At 44.4% G+C, this 18652-nt stretch overlaps 1 protein-coding gene across 1 annotated transcript in view; it reads left to right on the top strand.

The window, feature by feature from the left end:
* Positions 1–18652, top strand: part of TMC5 (transmembrane channel like 5) — a 35545-nt gene extending 16893 nt beyond the window's left edge. Inside the window, exons 6-21 of the mRNA XM_082199996.1 lie at positions 1843–2091; positions 3390–3541; positions 4405–4549; positions 5368–5523; positions 6702–6868; positions 8087–8165; positions 9124–9221; positions 9619–9714; positions 10611–10686; positions 11811–11944; positions 13428–13601; positions 13717–13795; positions 14997–15080; positions 15411–15515; positions 16809–16842; positions 17952–18652. Of these exons, the coding sequence (XP_082056122.1) occupies positions 1843–2091; positions 3390–3541; positions 4405–4549; positions 5368–5523; positions 6702–6868; positions 8087–8165; positions 9124–9221; positions 9619–9714; positions 10611–10686; positions 11811–11944; positions 13428–13601; positions 13717–13795; positions 14997–15080; positions 15411–15515; positions 16809–16842; positions 17952–18064 (1941 nt within the window). The 3' untranslated portion in view covers positions 18065–18652. The remainder of the gene's footprint in view (positions 1–1842; positions 2092–3389; positions 3542–4404; positions 4550–5367; positions 5524–6701; positions 6869–8086; positions 8166–9123; positions 9222–9618; positions 9715–10610; positions 10687–11810; positions 11945–13427; positions 13602–13716; positions 13796–14996; positions 15081–15410; positions 15516–16808; positions 16843–17951) is intronic.

The following is an 18652-nucleotide window of genomic DNA, read 5'->3' on the forward strand; positions in this document are numbered from 1 at the left end:
TGTTTAAAGAATGTTGATGTGATATGGTGGGGGTGTCCTTTCAGAGTGGTGGGGTTTTCCTTTGGACACTCTGCCAAGTCAGATAAATAGAAGAGGACCATTAGCTCCTGCAAAATTAGCATGCAGGTGGTGTGTTGATGCCCTCTATTACACACAACTCTCTTCCCCACCCCCCAAAATATCTGGTCAGGAAAGCTTTGCCAGGTTTTGGTTGAAGTTGTGTGCCTGATTACTTGGGTGTAAGCCCTGCTGATACAATGAGACTTACTTCTGAAGTCAATAGGCTAGGATTTTACCGTTTCTTGGTTTATAGTACAGTGGTACCTCGGGTTAAGTACTAAATTCGTTCCGGAGGTCCGTTCTTAACCTGAAACTGTTCTTAACCTGAAGCACCACTTTAGCTAATGGGGCCTCCCGCTGCTGCCGTGCCGCCGGAGCATGATTTCTGTTCTCATCCTGAAGCAAAGTTCTTAACCTGAAGCACTATTTCTGGGTTAGCGGAGTCTGTATCCTGAAGCGCATGTAACCTGAAGCATATGTAACCCGAGGTACCACTGTACTGATAATCTGGAGTCCAACCCTATCATTAAACAAACTTAGGGGTGGGTGAATCTGCCCATTTCACTTTCTCATTTCTCCAATCTTCATCTCAGCTCTCCACATTTTCACAGCTGCTTGCAACTTTTTTTAAAAAAAAAACCCTCATGAAAGTCTGCCAGCTTTTTAGTGTAAATCTCTCCTAAAATTCTCATTTTTGCTCCCATACAAAAATACAGCCATTTGACTAAAATGCACATTTTTTTGTAAACACCTTCCCAGTACAGTGCATTGTTGTTTTCTGTGATATATGCATTTTTGTGAGTCCTTTCCTGAATACATGTTCTTTTGAAAGACATTATTTGGTTGGAGAGCTGCACTGCAAAATTCGAGAAATCTGAATTTCAAAGGATAGCTATGGTTTGCTTTGTGTGTTGGGTGTAGAAGCTTCTTATTAAAATTCAAAAAGAATCAGAATTCTCCCCCTCATCCATAGATTGAAGGAAGCAATAACCTCAGGCAGCTAAACAGGTCATGAAAGGGCAGCAGGCTTGTTAAGCACATGATGATAATGATGATTGAAGTCCCGTATTGCTGTTGTACCGCCAGGGAGGGAGAGATAAAAAGGGGTTTGTGTGATCATCTGCCTCAGGGGCCAAATAATCTAACCTGCCTTAGGTACTATGCACCTTGACTTGGGAGAAGGAGCACCGTTTACTGCCTGGCCCTACTTAACTTTGCTATCAGTGAAAGACATAGTGTTTGTTGCCTTCACTGCTCTTTGTGTTACCAGTAGTACCTCTAGCAATAAAGCAATAAAGGTCAAGTGGGAGCTGTAATACTGCAGCAATCAATGCTCCTGTTCAGTGTTCCATTCCCTCCTTCTCACCCCCAACTGTTTACCAGCAGTCTGTGCCTGTGCTGGGATTTTTCTTTAAGTGAGGGTTCCCCTCCCCCAGGGTTGTTTCCTCCTAAAGCCACCCCCCTCCCCAACCCACAATTTCTGCAAATCTTCACATTCCCCCCAATCCCATCAATTACCCGCTCTTGCATGTGTGGAATTGGTTCAGCTACATAAGGAGAGTTGAGGCTGCCCTTAGTATTTATGATGAAAATACTACTTGTCGCAATACATTTTATCACATATGAACTGAAGTTGGGCTTAATGCAGATGAAGTTGGCTCATCAGTCCCAAAAGGTTGATGACCCCTGCTTTAAAGGAGCAAACAAACAAAACAGAATTGGCCCAGACATTATCCAAAGGCTTGATGCCTTGTTTTCTCTCTCCCCCCTTCCTCTTCCTAGTCCTTTCGACAGTTTAAAAACGGCTTGTCAGACTGCTTTCAGCTCCTTAAACTTTGGCAGAAGATTCTAAAAGACATTGGCGGAAAGTTTGGGACCAGCGTCGGTTCCTATTTCGTGTTCCTGACATGGCTTCTGACGTTCAACGTTTTTTCATTCCTTGTGAACTTCAGTTTTATTGCGATCCCTCAGCTCATAGCAGCGAGAGCAAATAACCTATCATTCCTGGGGCTGGAGTTTTTCACTGGAGCTGTAAGTGGATTTTTAAAACAATAATCGGTTTCATCTGGGCTTGTTCCCCACCCCCAATTAGTAAGCCTTGTGCTACAGAGGACTTCTAAAATATAGCTTGCCTAAAGCAGAGCTGGACTACATTTTTGTGTAATGGGAGTGGTGTTGGTACCACATACAGTGGTACCTTGTTTTGCAAATGTCTTGGTTTGCATACGTTTTGGATTACAAACACATCAAACCCGGAAGTGCGTGTGCCAGTCTGCAACCTTTTTTTGGATTACAACCCTTGTTTTTTGTTTTTGTTTTGATTATGAAAAAAAAAATTGGAGGCCCCATTGGCAAAAGTGTGCCTTGTGTTACAACCTACTTTGTTTACAAATGGACCTCCAGAACGGATTATAGTTGTAAACCAAGGTACCACTGTACTAGTGGCGGAGACAGAGACCATGTCTAAAATTGACTGGACCACAACTCCTCCCCACAATTCATGCATTCAACCAATCAACCAATCTCATTTGGTCTCCTTCTCACACGCACTTGGAATGGGGAAGGAGGAGGAATCTGTCCTCAGATTCCAAAGTAGACTCTCCTGATCCCTTTTGAGTGGATTTTGACCTGGATTGGATCAATGGTCTACTTCAGTGTTTGCAGTCTGGCTTATTCCATTATAAGTTGGCGCAAGGAGGACTACACACTGCATCTGTGTGGTCCCCCCCTCCATTTCTCCCTTTAAACCTTCTGAAATTCTGTATGCAGCCATCCACAGCCTGATAAGCTAGCAGTTGGGTTTTCTTGTCAGCAGATGCTTTGCAGTGCAGTTACAGCCGTGCTGTGTTCTAGACCTCTGGCGGAACTCCAAAGCATTTCTGCTGAAATAATTTTATTATTTATACTCTGCTCATCTGGTGGGGTCTTATTTCCTTCCTTCCTTTGTCCCATTATCTTGCTCTTCATAATCTGGACTCTTGTGATGTAGTGAACAACCCTTTTGCAAAAGTGTCCATGCATTGCTTTATCACTCCAGGGGTGAGGTCTTTGTTGGACTCCAACTCCAATCATCCCTGACCATTGGTTATGCTGGCTGGAGCTGATGAGAGCTGGAGTCCCAACATCTGGGGAGCCACAGGCACAGCCACAGCCACAGGCCGTTCCTCTTTATCCTTTCAGGGACATGTCAATGATATAACCAATGGCATGTGTCATAGTTTTTCATGTTACAAAACAGAACAAGCCCTGCACTGTATGGCATTTTCAAGTTCATAACTGAAACCTTTCGTTAACCTGCTTAAGCCACATTTATGTTTCTTTTGTTTCAGGGTTATTTTAGCGACACTGTGCTCTATTACGGTTTTTACACCAATACTACCATCACTGAAAACGAGAACAACTCTTCATATTACATGCAGCTGGCCTATATTTTCACCATAGGAATCTATTTTATTATCTGCTTCTTAAGCTTACTCTACAGGTACAGTGATACTTAGATTTCTTTTGGATTTAAAGGTGACTCTATGGGGGGGGGGGAGATTGCTCTTTAAAATATTGTTGAGTGCTAAAAATGATCACTTGTTTGAAAGCTGATATAATACAGGGATGGGAGACCTAGTGATCTTCCAGATGTTGGACTCCAACTCCCATGAGTGCAAGCAAGTGCGGCCAAGTGGTTGGGGATGATGGAAGTTGTAGTCGACAACATCTGTAGGGTCACAGAATAATCCACCCTCTCTTGCTGCTTCTCTGCTCAAAATGGCCTCTTGTGTCTTAGTTTTTGTTTTCTTTAATGAAAAGGAAAGAAAACAGCCATCTGTACTTCACTACACAGTATCACCATCAGCCTTCCAACCTTTTGAGTGAACATAAGGGTTGCCAACCTTTTTAGGCCCATGGGTGCATTTGGATTTTGACGTGAGTGCTGTGGGTGCCGCCAATCTTTTATGTAGACAAAACAGCACCGTTCAAGCATACAAGGGGAGGTATTGGCAAACGTGACATCCCTGAGGCTTGTGTGTGTGTGTGTGTGTGTGTGTGTGTATACACACGCACACACACACACACACACATATACATAAAATGTTAAGGGGATGCAACAGTGACCACACAATGGTTCTATCTCTCAGGCGGGGGCAGGGGGGGACAGGAAATTGAGCAGGGATGGAATGGAGTGTCCTGGAAAAGGGTATAACTAGGTGGCCCTGCAGCTGGAGTACTTCACGCTGCAACATTTGTTGCAGGTCCCACTTTGTGCGATTTACTGCTTTTCATCTAATATTTTCTCTGCTTCCCTCCCCGCTTTCATACAACCGCTGATGCATGTTTCACTTTTCATTGTAGCATGGCAAAGTCCTTCCGCAACAACTTTGCTCATCCCCAGATGTACGCTGGAAATGCTGCCAAACTTCTCTGTGTCTGGGACTTCAGTATAACTAATGAGAAAGCTGTGAAGCTGCAACAGAGAAATCTCAGCACTCAGATAAAGGTATGCTGTGAAATGCACTTCATTCAACTAATAGAATTTGCTGGTTTGCTGAAGGTCATTGACTTAGACAATGGTCATCAGCTTACAGTCATTGAGGATAAGGTTAGGAGGTTAGGATAGCTATACACAACATCTGGTATCTGAATTCCAGTTGCTGGGAATCACAAGTGGGGAGAGCATTGTTGACCTCAGATTCTGTTTGTGGGATTCCCATGGGCAACAGGTGGGCCACTGTGAGCATGGCTGGCCCTACCTGTGTGAGTTGAACAGAGTTTAAAGTCCCATCCTTGGCAGCAAAATGAAAAGCATAGGAATTAGGCTGTAAAACCTTGTTTTTGAGCAAGTCCAGCTATGAAGTAAGCTGGCTTTCCCTCTCTAACCCTGAGGGAACAAAGAATCAGGCAACAACCTGGGAAGTAAGTTAAAAATATAATTTACTTACAATCTTGCATTGGTTCACAGCAATGGCAGCAATAAAAACTATGCAGGCAAAATACTTATATTTACAGTGTAACCAGCTTTAGACATGTGCCTGGAGCTAGAACAAGTGCATGCCTGCATCCAACACTGGTCAAAGGAAGAGAAAGAGGAACAGGAAGTACTACATGCTCCTTCCTCTTCTGGGGAGGAGGGGAAGTGACATCATACGGAACCCTCTCTACCAATTTTATTTCTATAGTCTGAGTATCTGCTGATCAGCAGTACAGCTGTGTGATGCTAGCCCCTTCTCATTCTAATTAGCAAGAATATGCATTTGGTAGGTTTGGCTGCTAATCTCCCCTAACCTTAACAACCATATTTAATTGTTCCGGCTTCAGGAGACCTTGTCGGAAGTGAATACTGAATATCTGAAGCTTTCTCAGCGCCAGAAAATTAACCGGCTCTTCATTCACCTGGCGGCCTGGGTTGTGTCGCTGTTAGCGACAGCTGGTTCATGCGCTGGCATTTACTACTTCTGCCTCATTAACTTAAATGTAAGGTCCTTTGATTTATTTCTTAATACATTTTTTTCTCTGCTTATGTCTTTGTATAATAATATGACCTGCCCTGCGTTTCGCTTGCGAAATAAGCGAGTGTGCTCTTACAAGGCTGTGTGCCCAGAGCAATGAGGGCTGCTGCCTGTTGGGACTGGTGGGGCAAAAGGCAGGGACAGCCACTGCCAGCCAGAGTAGACAACACTGAGCTAGATGGATGAATGGTCGGACTTGGTATAGAGCAGCTTCCTATGTCCCTATCATCTCATGCTTAGCTCTGCCCCATGGGTGTGGCGTGGGGCAGAGCCAAAAGTGCTCCCCCAGGCCTCTCTAAGGGGCAGCCCTTGAGACTCTCCCCATGCCACAGCCCCGCTCCAGCCACATTTGTCGCTAGCTTGCATTGCACCCTCCCTGCGTGTAATTGCCTGGCTGGAATGTGTCCTTGAACTCTGAAAATGCCTCTTGCTTACCTGGAGGATAGAGAAGGGTGTGTGAGCATGTACAGAAAGCAGCCTACAGAACAAAGGTGACATTTCCATGCCTTGCAAGGGGATGTGGTCTCTGGAAGGTTGCTAAGAAGGGAACACAGCCTTCCTTCTGAGCTGAAAAGGGTTGCCCTAGCCCTGCTTAACAAATCCACACCATATTCTGGGCTCCTTGTAGGACTAATAGCCTGCTTGATCTTAGTTTTTGATTTGTCTGGTATCTTATGGCTGCTGCTAACTTTGCCAATTCTATAAATTCACTAAGTTTACATATCCAACCTTCTTTTGTAGGTATAATGTCTCCTTTCCAATTCCTGGCAATAACTATTCTGGCGGTGGCGTACAAAAAGTTTATTTTCTTTGCCTGTGGGATAGCTTTCCCTAGTATCCCTAATAAATACACCTCTGGTTTCTTTCCTATGGAGATTTTAAACATCTTTTTAAGCTCTTCATGAATACTACCCCAAAATTTCTTAATTTTATTGCAGCCCCACCAAATATGAAACATTGTCCCTTCAGCCTTCTCACATTTCCAGCATAGATTGGACTTTAACATATAGATCTTGGCAAGTTTAAATGGTGTCAGATGCCACCTATAAAACATTGTCATCATGTTCTCTTTGATGGTATAACAGGCAGTAAACCTGATGTCTGAATTAAATAGCTTCTCTCTCTCTTCTCCCTCTCCCAAAGTTACTTCTTGACGAGAGTAAAAATGAGCTGCAAAGGGAAGCTGCTACCCTGGTGTTGCCCATCGTGGTGAGCCTACTCAACCATGGTGTGCCTTTCTTCTACTCCTCCTTTGGCTTTGTTGAAAAATTCACTTCTCCCCGAAACCAGATCTACACTGCTATTGTCAGGTATTGCTGTCTTCACACATGCTCCCTGTCTCCCTAAAGTACCATTTATTTAGTCCAAGTTCAATAAGCAGATCAAGATCGAAAGGCTCACAATGCAGCATCTTCACTGAAGCTAAGCTGGGTCTGGTTAGGGCATGGTGAGTGACTCCATGGGAACCACATCTGTGAAGCCTTGCATGAGAACCTAAGGAGAGCCCTGGTGGAGCAAGCCCAAGGTCCATCTACGCCCAGTGTCCTGTTCTTGCCGTGGCCAAACAGAGGTCCACGAGAAGCCCACAAGCAGCATCAGAACACAGCAGCACCCTTCCGACCTGTGATTTCAACAACCTGGTATTCGGAAGCATCCTTCCTCCAATAAAACTGGAACATAGCCATCATGGCCAACTGGCCACTGGAAGCCTCATACGCCATGAATTTGTCTAATTCTCTGTTAAAGCCGTACAAGTCAGTAGCCATTGCCAGTAGCGAATAACAACACTAGCATAGGAGGAGTTCATTAGGAAATCTTTTTATGGGGTGTGTGTCTGTGGCTTTAAGAGAAATCCTACTGGATCAGGCCAGTGGTGCATCTGGTCCAACATTCTGCTGCCACAGTGGCCAGTCAGGTACCCATGAGGAGCCTGCAAGCAGAGCAAATGATGCTTGCCACACTTGTGATTCCTAACGACTTTTTTTCCGGAGGCTTGCTGCCTCCAACCGTGGAGGTAGAAATAGCCATGGATAATAGCCTTATCTTCCTTGAATCTGAATAACCATCTTTTAAAGATGGTTGTGAATTCCACAGTTTCATAATAATCATAGAATCATAGAGTTGGAAAGGGACCCTGCGGATCCTCTGGTCCAATGCAGGAATCTCAGCTAAAGCATCCATAATAAGAATAATAATTTTATTATTTGCACCCCGCCCATTGGACTGGGTTGCCCCAGCCATTCTGGGTGGCTTCCAACAAATCTAAAAGCGTAAAAAGACATCAGACGTTAATAACTTCCCTATACACTCACTCTCAGACTAGCCTACCTCACAGGGTTGTCGTGAAGGTGACATGGAGAAGGGGGAGGACTGTGCATGCCACCTTGGGCTTCTTAGAGGAAAGGCAGGATATAAATGCAATAAATGGATACATTTTCCGAAAGGGATCTGATACTGCCCACAAGTACTTTTCTTGTACTGTGTCCTCCCTCTGCTGAATTCTGACGGCAATTGCTGCCCCTCTGTAGGAACGTTATTCTGAAAATATCAATCGTTGGGATCCTGTGCTACTACTGGCTTAACGAAGTACCTGCGTCGAAGGCAGAGGTAAGGTTTTCCAGTTTACTTCTGCACTGCTGCGGATCTTAACTATAAGAAGATAACAGAAACTTCCCTCACCTTGTTCTCTCAGACAGCAACAGAGAGGGTAAAAATCTTGGTTTTGGGGCTGCATCACTTCAGGCTGGAGGTGGAAGCTGGCAAGCTTGAAGGCTGCTTCACAGGGGAGAAAGGCCATATCCCATCCTTCTTTGAGCCTTGGTGTAATGTGTGAATGGGGATTCTTCTTCTCTTGGGGGAAGCGTTATCCACAGTTGGAGGTGATATAGTCCAAGACCCTTGCTTACCACTGCCAAGGTGAGCTGTAGGCAGCTCTTAAGATGGGCATCACGAGATATGCCTGGTGGTCACAGCCGTGCTGAAATGCACCAGAGCTTCTGCTTTATTTATTACACTGCACATGATCTTAGCCAAAAGCCTGAGAAGCAATATTCATTCATTTACTTGCTTGCTTACAGCATTTATACCATACCCTGTTGCCAAAAGAGTGATCAGAGTAGCATACAAAAAAATCACTTCTATGATTGTCTCTGCCTGCAAGCTTACACTCTAGAAGGACATGGCACATGAGGAGAAAATGAAAGGGAGGGAAGAGGAAAAAGCATGCACCACCGCACGTTCTTCTATTTAACAGTTCTTCAGGTTACAACTGGTGTAACTTTGCTGTTGCACCTTGTTGTTTGCCTGCTTCTCTTTGGGCATGACAAGAATTCCTAGATGGGTCCTCCTACACTGGCCTTGTACTCTCCTTCTGGATAGTTGTGCAGATTGGGCACAGAGGGAGGGGGTAAATAAGTAGGCAGCAGTGTCTTAGAAAGGAGCAGTCTCCACAAGAGCATGCCGTGGGACATTCAAGATAGCAAAGAGATGGAGAGTTCTTTTATTTGCCAATTGATTGTTTCTCTCTGGCACACACTCATAAGCTTTTTTATTTTCTTTTAATCAGTGCTGGGAAACTCTGGTTGGCCAAGATATCTACAGGCTGCTTGTGGCTGAATTCATTTGCTGCTTACTGGGATCTTTTTTTGGAGAATTTCTGCGGAGGTACGTGCACGGATTCTGCATTTGTACAAGGAAAATTCCTGTGCTGTTTCCTTTTCAGTGTTGCTAAGGGGATCCTTCCATCCTGACATACTCCTTTAGTTCTGCTTAACCTCCTTGCTCTTTCACAACTGTTTTATTTTCTCCTGCAGTGCTTCTTCGCATCGCATAGGTGGGGCCTGCAACAAACTGTCGCAGCATGAAGTGCTTCTGTTTAGTATGCCAGGTTGTGAGTGTATGACTGTCTGTACCTGTGAGAAGACCTCTGGCTGCTCACCATGCAGCTGATTCATTGGGCTCTTGGCTACTTTCCCAACTTGGGTGTAGGGTAGATATATTGGAGGTTTGCAGGACTGTTGGAAAAGTCTGGAGTTTCGAAATAATTTTGTTCCGCTTTTAGAATCATTGGGACCAAATGTTGCAAGAAACTTGGCGTGCCAGAATTTGACATTGCTCGAAATGTTTTGGATTTAATCTATGCACAGACTTTGACATGGTGAGTAAAGATAATCTTACCCATAATATCTCTGTAAAATACAGAGCTGTGAGATGTGTGGCCCTCCAGTTGTTGTGCTAAATCTCTCATCACCCCTGATAATGTTGGTTGGGGCTGATGGGGGTTGCAGTCTAACAACATCTGGATGGGCATGGGTTCCCCAGCCCTGTTGCAGTACTTAGATACTGCCTGCACATTTCATGAATTGAAAGGAAATTCCTTTGTTTTTAAGCCTCAAACTGTAACTGTGCTCAGCACAAACCCTGCCTAGACCTGAATCCCTGTCATTTAGCAAGCTTTTATCCACTCTGGAGGGCCTTCTATGAGGGTGAATTTACATCCACTGCTGTCAAAAGGAAATCACTTATGACCATTTTTTTACACCGACTGTGGGGAGCTAAATCTAATTTTTCCTGGACTTGGCCTCAGACCCTGAGCTGCTCTGGTAAGCCTTCAGACCTCTTCAGGCTGAGGTCTAGCAGCAAGTCATGGTCCGAACCAAATATCGTGGTTGCTGGTTGGTGCATGCCTGTAGTCCTAACAGATTTTTCATATGGTTTAGTTTTAGTATACAGCTGCTAACATGGTTTGAAATAAGGCTTTCGACTTCCTTTTAAATGTTGCTAAAACGATAGAGAGGGATTGAGAGCAACTTATTTCATATCCATAATGTCTTAAATTATTTCTCTCCCCCCCCATTTAATTGCATGGATGTTATATATCCAAGTCATATTTACTTGGGGACCACTAGCTGAGACATGAGTGGTCTCCCTTGGACACACAATTATTCGTTAAACCATGTCCGCATAGTGGGATGCCTTCTGTTTATACCTTGTGTTGTGTAAAGAGAAGCTTTGAGATGATTTCTTCCTGCCCCTTTTCTCTCTCTTCTGTAGGATTGGTGTCTTCTACTCACCTCTACTTCCAGCCATTCAGATGATATCATATTTCATAATCTTCTGGGTGAAAAAGGTACTAGCTTCTCAGAATTCCATGGATGCCAAGATCCAGGTTTGGGGCAATTACTGTTTGGTGAGAGAACCCCAGCAGAGATTTAAAATAAAAAAAAATATGCAGCAAAGTAAGATGTGGAAACACAGAGCTTTAAAATATGCCCTTGTGAGTTCCAAAACGTCCCTCTTCCCCAGCATAGAAGGCTTGATTACCCAGTCCCTTCCTGTGTGAGGTAAGCCTGGCAGGACATCTTACTCTATGGTCTTAACCCCTTCGTGCATGAATCAGACTTAAGCATGTTGGTTATATGAGGCTGGTTATCCCTGTTGGGATTTGAGTACCCACCAGCTGCATGGTAGCAGCATATTGTTTACATCATGTGAAGTTTCTGATGTTACTGAGCGTGAGACAGGATGTCCTACACTGTTCCCAGGGTTGTGTTCTCAGGGTAACTTGAGACCTTCCTGTTGTTGCTGCAAAGGGGGAAGCAGATAGTTGTACGGAGACTGCTGAGAGAGCAGACATGCTTGTACTAGCTCCGTGTACAGTGTACAGTCTGTTGAATAAAGTAGAATGTTAGACTACTTTCAGACTGTCTCTTTCTTCTGCTGAGATGCCAGGGGAAAGTGAGTGTGCATCTCTCATAAGGGAGGTGTCGCTTATCACCGGTCTCTCTGGACTGAGGGAAGTTCAGCCAGAGGGTGACCACTGGAGAGAAGCCCTGATGCCTGGGAAGAGGGGTCAGGCTTTCCTGGGGGGGCTGATCTTAAACAATCCCACATTACCAGGATTGGGGAACCTCAGGCTCAAGGCCCAAAACCAGTTGTCTAGATCTTTCTATAAGGCCATTGGGACTCACCCCAGATCATAATCCCTCCTCAACCCCAAGCCAAACTGCTGGCCAGCCCTGCTTTGCTTTCCTGGGTGGTTTTTACCTGTCTGGAATGCATCGTGTTTCCTGTCAGGATTGGGATCCCACACAGTGGTTTCTTTGGAAAGCCACCAGTGCTTTATTTTTTTAAAAAAAAAACATGCTTAATGTATTGCTTGACCTTACATATTGTTTTGATTCAATGGCATATGCATGGAGTTCCCACTGAATGTACTGAAATGCTCGTCCTCTTCGTCCTTGTTCCTGAAAGGTGAGTCTGATGAGGAACTGCCAGCCCCCTCGCAAAGCTTGGAGAGCTTCTCAGATGAACACCCTCTTTGTTTTCCTGCTCTTTTTCCCATCTTTCACTGGAGTCCTCTCTGTCATAGCAGTCACCGTCTGGAGGTAAGCAGGATTGCTTCTTTCCCCTTGTCATTGCTCTGCCCAAGGCTTTTGTATACAGAGAGGGAATCTGTGGCTTTCCAGATATTGCTGCACTACAACTCCCATCATCCATTGGCTGTGCTGCCTGGGGTTGAAGGGAGCTGGACTCCAAGAATATCTGGAGGGCCATTGGTTCTCTGTTCCTGTTTTAGTCTTTGCTTCCGATATTTTTTGTGAGGGGTTGGTTGCATCATGCAGAGGAAGAGCTTGTAGCAAGTGCAGGTGTAAATCACCCGAATGAATGAGCTAATCACAGGTGCAAGTACAGCCAAGCAAATAGCTACACTACCAGCCTAGTGCCCCGACTATATCTGTGTTCAGTGCAGTGGTGTGTCTGTCTGTTAGTCAGTGTTAAAAAAGGTAAAGGGACCCCTGACCATTAGGTCCAGTCGTGGATGACTCTGCAGTTGCGGTGCTCATCTCACTTTATTGGCTGAGGGAGCCGGCATTTGTCTGCAGACAATCCATATCATGTGGCTAGCATGACAAAGCCACTTAGGGTGAACCAGAGCAGCACATGGAAATGCCGTTTACCTTCTTGCCGGAGCAGTACTTATTTATCTACTTGCACTTGACGTGCTTTCAAACTGCTAGGTTGGCAGGAGCAGGGACCAAGCAACAGGAGCTCACCCCGTTGCGGGGATTTGAACCGCCAACCTTCTGATCAGCAAGCCCTAGGCTCTGTGGTTTAGACCACAGCGTCATCCACGTCCCTAGTTAGCATTACTTGTCTGGTATTGCTGAACTTACTTAGAAATAGTTTGTACTTTTGTGTATTTGTATATATCTGTATCTCCCAAAGTCTACAAGCTGTATATAGCTATATTCAGAACTGTTTTCCTGAGCCTTATCTTCTGCAACAGTAAACTATCTCAACTCTTTCAGTGTAGTGATGGTACTGGGAGCAACTTCCACTGCGTGGGCATCTCACCTGTGATTCCCAACAATTGATGGCGAATCTGGTCCTCCTGGCCTATTTGCCCCAGCCCTGCCTTCAACAAAGGAGATTGCACTCCATTAACAGGAAGCAGTGTGCACTTTGTAAAATGGTGTGGTTTGTCTTTCTGAGCCGAAAAATTGACAAGGAAAGGAAACCATGAAATAATCTCTTCCCCAGTGCTTCTTCCATTCTGCCCCAGGCAGGGAAGATGGCTCCCCAGTTGACCTGTTCTTTGAGCCCAAAACCTCTAAGGGCCATGACCAGTCAGTGCTGCGTGAGATAGACCATTTTTTTAAAAAATGAAGCAGCTTCCTTATACCCTTAATTAAATCTTCTTAAAAAACAACAACACTCCTTCCAAATGTTTATGGAAATGGTTTCACACTGGTCTTTAGAATGCAGCAGTGGTATTGCATCATGAATCGTATCCATGCCACTGTTCTGTGCGTGCTAAAATATGTGGACCTCTTCCTAAAAAAACCTTCCCCTCCCCTCTTTGCCCAGGTTGGAGCCTTCTAAGACATGTGGCCCTTTCCGTGGTTTGGTGACTGTCTTCGAGTCTGTTTCCAGCTGGATGGGAATACTCGCCAGTTATCCCAGTTCGAGATGGGTTGTGTGGATTTATCACAACTTAATTGAAAGCGTGCATTTCTTCTTCATCCTCTCCATCATTGTTTTGTAAGTTCCTGTCAGCTGTGCGTTTCTTTATTTTAGCGATGTAATAAGAAAAGGTAGATCTTATTTTATTTGCAAACCGAAGTGCTAATTTTAATTTCTTAAACTTTTGTTTTAGAATCATCACCTACCTCTACTGGCAAATAATAGATGGGCGTAAAATAATGGTTAAACTTCTGCAAGAGCAGATCATCAATGTGAGTATGTTGCTGGGGAGGCTTCCTGTTATTTTGGCTAATCATTCTCTGGCACAGAATTTTATATTGTTGGATGTTTGGGTGCAACTCAACTTCTGGAATAGGGGTTTGCATGGGGTAAAGGTAGATGCAGTGAGGGACATTCACATCCCCAGACTATCCCTGTAACTTTAATCTATCAGCTTCCTTCTCTGTCTCCCTGTTGTTTAGACTGATTCAACTTTCTTTACATCCTGTTTAAAACTTCCTCCTCCTCCTCCTCCTCCCTTGGACCTCAATATGAGAGGTCATCTTTAACTATTTGTTCATCTCTAGATTAGTTAGGTTGGAACTAGAAACATTTCTCTCCACTGTATTTCCTACAGTAAACAACTTTATTACTTTCTTACCTCCATGCATCTCCCTCTGTGTGTGATCACAATTGGTGAAGTCTACTCTCTAAGCAAGATTTACTAGCTAAACACTGCTCACTCTGCATACTAAAGGGTTTCAATAAGTAGCTCTCGCTCTCCCTCCCTCCACCCCCCCCAAAAAAAAATACCACCAGCAGACACCATGACCATCACTCTTCCCTCTGGATTCAAAATGCACAGAAGTGTTGACATTTCTGGTTGGTTACCCATGTAACCAATTTGACGGCTGCTTAGAGCCAGTCGAAGAGGTGGAGTTTGGGGGCTTCCCCCAAGCCAAGGTAAAAGAGGGGGGAGGCTGGGATTTGCTTATGGGGGCAGTGCACAGTTGATTCAGTGCACCTGAATACAACATAGAGGGCTAAAGGAGACATTGCATTAAACACTTATTTTTAAAAGTGTGCTTGTGCTGACTGCATTTATTTTGGGATTGAGGGGAAGGCATTTATTTTGGGGGGATATTCTGGATCAGAGCCCTGCAATACAGATCATGGCTGTTCTCAGATTTCCTGCCCAAACTTCTGCTATCCTCCCTCCTTCCAATGGCGCTGTTAGCTGTAATGGCAATCTTCTGGAGAGAGACCCCACAGCTCATTTTTCTTCAAAATTAATGTGGACAGTATACACATTTTTTTGAAAGTGTGTTTACTGTACAATATGGATTGCTACCTCCACACCCGAAAGGGTCCATTTTTTGTGGTAAGGGGAAAGAGCTGTATGAAGAAGTATCAAATGCATGCATCTCCCCATTGCATCTTCTAATACTGTACTCAATTTTTGTTTGTGCATAGGAAGGTAAAGATAAAATGTTCCTGTTGAAGAAATTACGTGTGCTGCAGGCATCTAAACTTCAGAATCGGGGAGAGCAGCCACAGGTTAGTTGTGAAAATGTGGGCTTGTAAAATATTGCCTTATTCATTATGGGCCGTTAAAACAATTGTCTAATAATCTGGGGGAATACATAATTCAACATGGCAAGTTGTTTATTAGTATTGCACTAGATGGCAGCAGCGATTGTACAAAAATCCCAGGCCACTGGAGGTGCCTGCGTTGCGTGCAGGCTTAATCTCCTAGGTATAAAGTCTTGAATACAAGACTTGCCTTGAGTTAAGACTTTTGTAGTTGCAATCCATTCCATCCACCCTGAAGTGTGGTTAAGTATACACAGTGTACCTAATTTTGATACTTCTCCCCTGCACACACAGAGGAGTTCATCTGTGCGCCAGTCAACTAGACAGCAGGTACCTGCACCATTGCCTAACTCCACTGAAAGCTCTCCAGCAACAGAGGAACGAGACTCTTACTTTGAGGTAATGGCAACAGCAACTGAGAGAGGACCTCTGGGCGCTTGCATTGAATTGAAATTCTTTTACCACTCTTCTATGCTTCAGAGCTCACCTAGAGTATTGTTTGTCCAGTTTTGGCCATTGGAGTTTGCAGGCCCAAGCTCAGTGGTCGAGCAATCCGCTTGGCATGCAGAAGGTCCCAGGTTTATTCCCATTGTATCTAGGTAGGGCTGGGGAAATCTCCTGCCTGGAGAGCTGCAGTCAGTCCATCCCTGGTGACTGTTGGCACTGATAGGGCAGAAGGCAGGGAAGCCAACAGTAGGTGGTGCCAGAGCTAATGATGGGCGGAGCCAACTGATTCTAGTTCCACCCCCATCCTCTTGCCCTTTCTGAGTTCTAGAAGAAGGATTCAGACTAAACATTAGATGGAGCTTCGTGGCAGAGTTGAAGCTGTTTTGACAGCGCAGCAGGCTGCCTAGAATGGTGATGACCTCTCCTTTGGTTAGAAACATTTAAAGGTAGGCTGGAGGGCCACATATCAGGGGTGCTGTGGTGGTGAATTTCCCACTTCAAACAGGGGGCTTGGTTGGATGACCTTTGAGCTGCCTTCCTACTCCAATTATTGCTTGCAGCCTCACAATTTGGTGTCATTACACTGCCTGTGTAGGTGGCAAAAAGCAGGTGGAAATCAAAGCCGCCTAGTCCTTCCTCAGCAGCCCATGTTCCCAGCAGTGCTTGAATTATGTCCCTAACTTCTCAGTGCTGGAACGCAAGGACAAATGAAGATTAGAAATTGTGCAATAGTAGCTCCCCAGAGAAGCTCCCCGTCTAGTCCAGCATTCTGTTCTCACAGTGGCCAATCAGATGCCTATAGGAAGCCCTCAAGTGGGATTTGAGCACAACAGCAGTCTCCCTGCACTGCAGTTTCCAGTAACTGGTATTCAGCAACATGAACAGCATTGAAGTGCATTGGGCCAAGTGCTTTTAATTATCAGTGGCAGAATCAATTGTTCCAGCAAGAGCAGACCAAAGCGAATGTTCTGATTTGGAATCCCTTGGTGGTGGTGATAGTTGGTGTGGAAATACATGGAAAATCTCCAGGGTGTGTTCTGATAGTTGATTTGGCACTCACAAGAAACAGATGCTATCATAGATTCTGGCTGGAGAAGCAGAATGGAGGAGAGTGCTTCCAAGGTGCAGTCAGTTGGGGGATAAAGAATGTGGCAATTAAAGCTCTGAAATTCCCTCGCCTCATTTTAGACGTAAGGAAATGGGGATCTGTCTATTATTACATTGCTATGTTTTTCTTCCTTTTAGCTTGCAAGACCTCAGATGACCAGCTTCTCTCGTGGTAAGCATAAGCCTGGCACAAATAGGCAGAGCAGGTGGCAAAAAATAGAAACCCAGCTCTCTGAAGATCTAAAGCCCTTTTCAGGCATTCAGCTATTAGTAGGAGGGCACAGGGCTGGCTCTCCCCCTACACAGAACTACACAGTGCATTAGCTGACATGTTATTGGCTTAGTCAAGAGGTTTATGTTCTATGCATGATGCTTCCAACATGGAAACTCAGGGTCCCCATCTCTGAAGCGACTCTTATGTGCGTTAGGCAGCTCCCTTCAGATTGACCTACCCATGTGTAATGTGGGGTGTGTGGCCACTTCATGTGCTGTTGAGGGAAGGGGGCTAGTCCCACAGTCCTTTTCATGTGTTCAGACATTAATACCTGAATAGGGCTATAATTACCTGGTCAGGAATGGTATAGACTATAGTTTGGTGTCAACATCTGAATTGGCAAATCCTATCAGGATTGGAAAGCCACTTCAGTGATTTTTCAATTCCATTCTGGAGAGGAAGCAGAAACTGGTTTGGTTATATTGGATGGGGGGCAAACTATGGCTCATTGGAATCAGGAATTGGAAGTGGAGGAGATAAAGGGAAAATACAAGCCAGAGGCTTGGAGCGAACAACCAAACCAGTTCATTGTTTGAAAAAGTGTATCAGCATACGTGGACTACTGGTTGAACCTAGCTAAATCATCATTCTACTTTTAAAAAGCAACTTCTGCTTTGAAGATAAATGATCTATGGGCTCTCGTCCAGAGCACAGTCCCAATCTGGATTGGGGTCCCACAAATTTCCTGCCGACGATCTCTCTCCCACCCACCCATTTACCCCTGAAGGTAATTATTGCAGTATGCCTCATCTTCTGGAGGAAATAGGGTTCCAATCCAGATTGGGAGTGCATTCCATATCTGGGACACACAGCTGATTTTTCTTCAAAATACCAATGTTCAGTTTAAGGATGCTTGTTAAAAACATGTGAATGACCAAGAGAGACATTGACAAAAAGGGCTGTGAATAGATAATCTCCATTCCACGTGTGCCATGGTTTGATTAGGAATGTGGGTAACGTCTTTGAAATACGACAGCTGATGCTTTGCCATCTTGTCTTGCTTGCAGTTCATGAGAGTAGCCATCCAGCCAAGAATGCTACAGCTTCCGAAGCTCTGGCTCTGGCTTTGAGAGCCAGGCAAGAGGCTGAATGGGAAATGGGAGATGATGAAACTTCCTGAAAGTGGAGGAGTGCAAAATGGACAGAGAAGCACTCTTGAGAATTTTGCTATTTGCACTACTGAGGCCTTAGAAGGATCTGTCTGCACTTTTGAAAATTGACAAATGAAGGATGGTGTTGAAAACCAAGGCTTTTTGCATCAAAAATATGTATTTTTTCACTGGTTGCAATTTTGCTTTATTATAATTTTGAAAATATTGTGAAACATAATTAAAACAGGATGCAGCTCATCAACGGAATCCAGGACAGGATTGACTACATAAGGAAAGATGTGAGATTAAATACCTTTTTGTGGAACTTTCTTACTGGATTAATGTAAATTATTCCGATTAATAACTGCCAAGTACAGGTCTGTAAATATGTTGTAATCTTTCTGAAATGCTTTATTTTTGCTGTGTTGATCAGAATATTTTTTTACAGAGATTAGAGGCATTTATAAAGAATGATAATGAGAACTCTGTTTGTTTTTTTAATTAACATGCATTGTGTCACCACTGTGAAATGTTAAATCTGGTTACATATATCTTACTTCATCTCTGTGCAGTCCCAACCTTTTCTGGAGAACAATGGCTACATAACCAACCCGCCC

This window comes from Podarcis vaucheri, assembly GCF_965113315.1.
Source record: "Podarcis vaucheri genome assembly, chromosome: 14".
Classification (NCBI taxonomy): Eukaryota; Metazoa; Chordata; class Lepidosauria; order Squamata; family Lacertidae; genus Podarcis; species Podarcis vaucheri.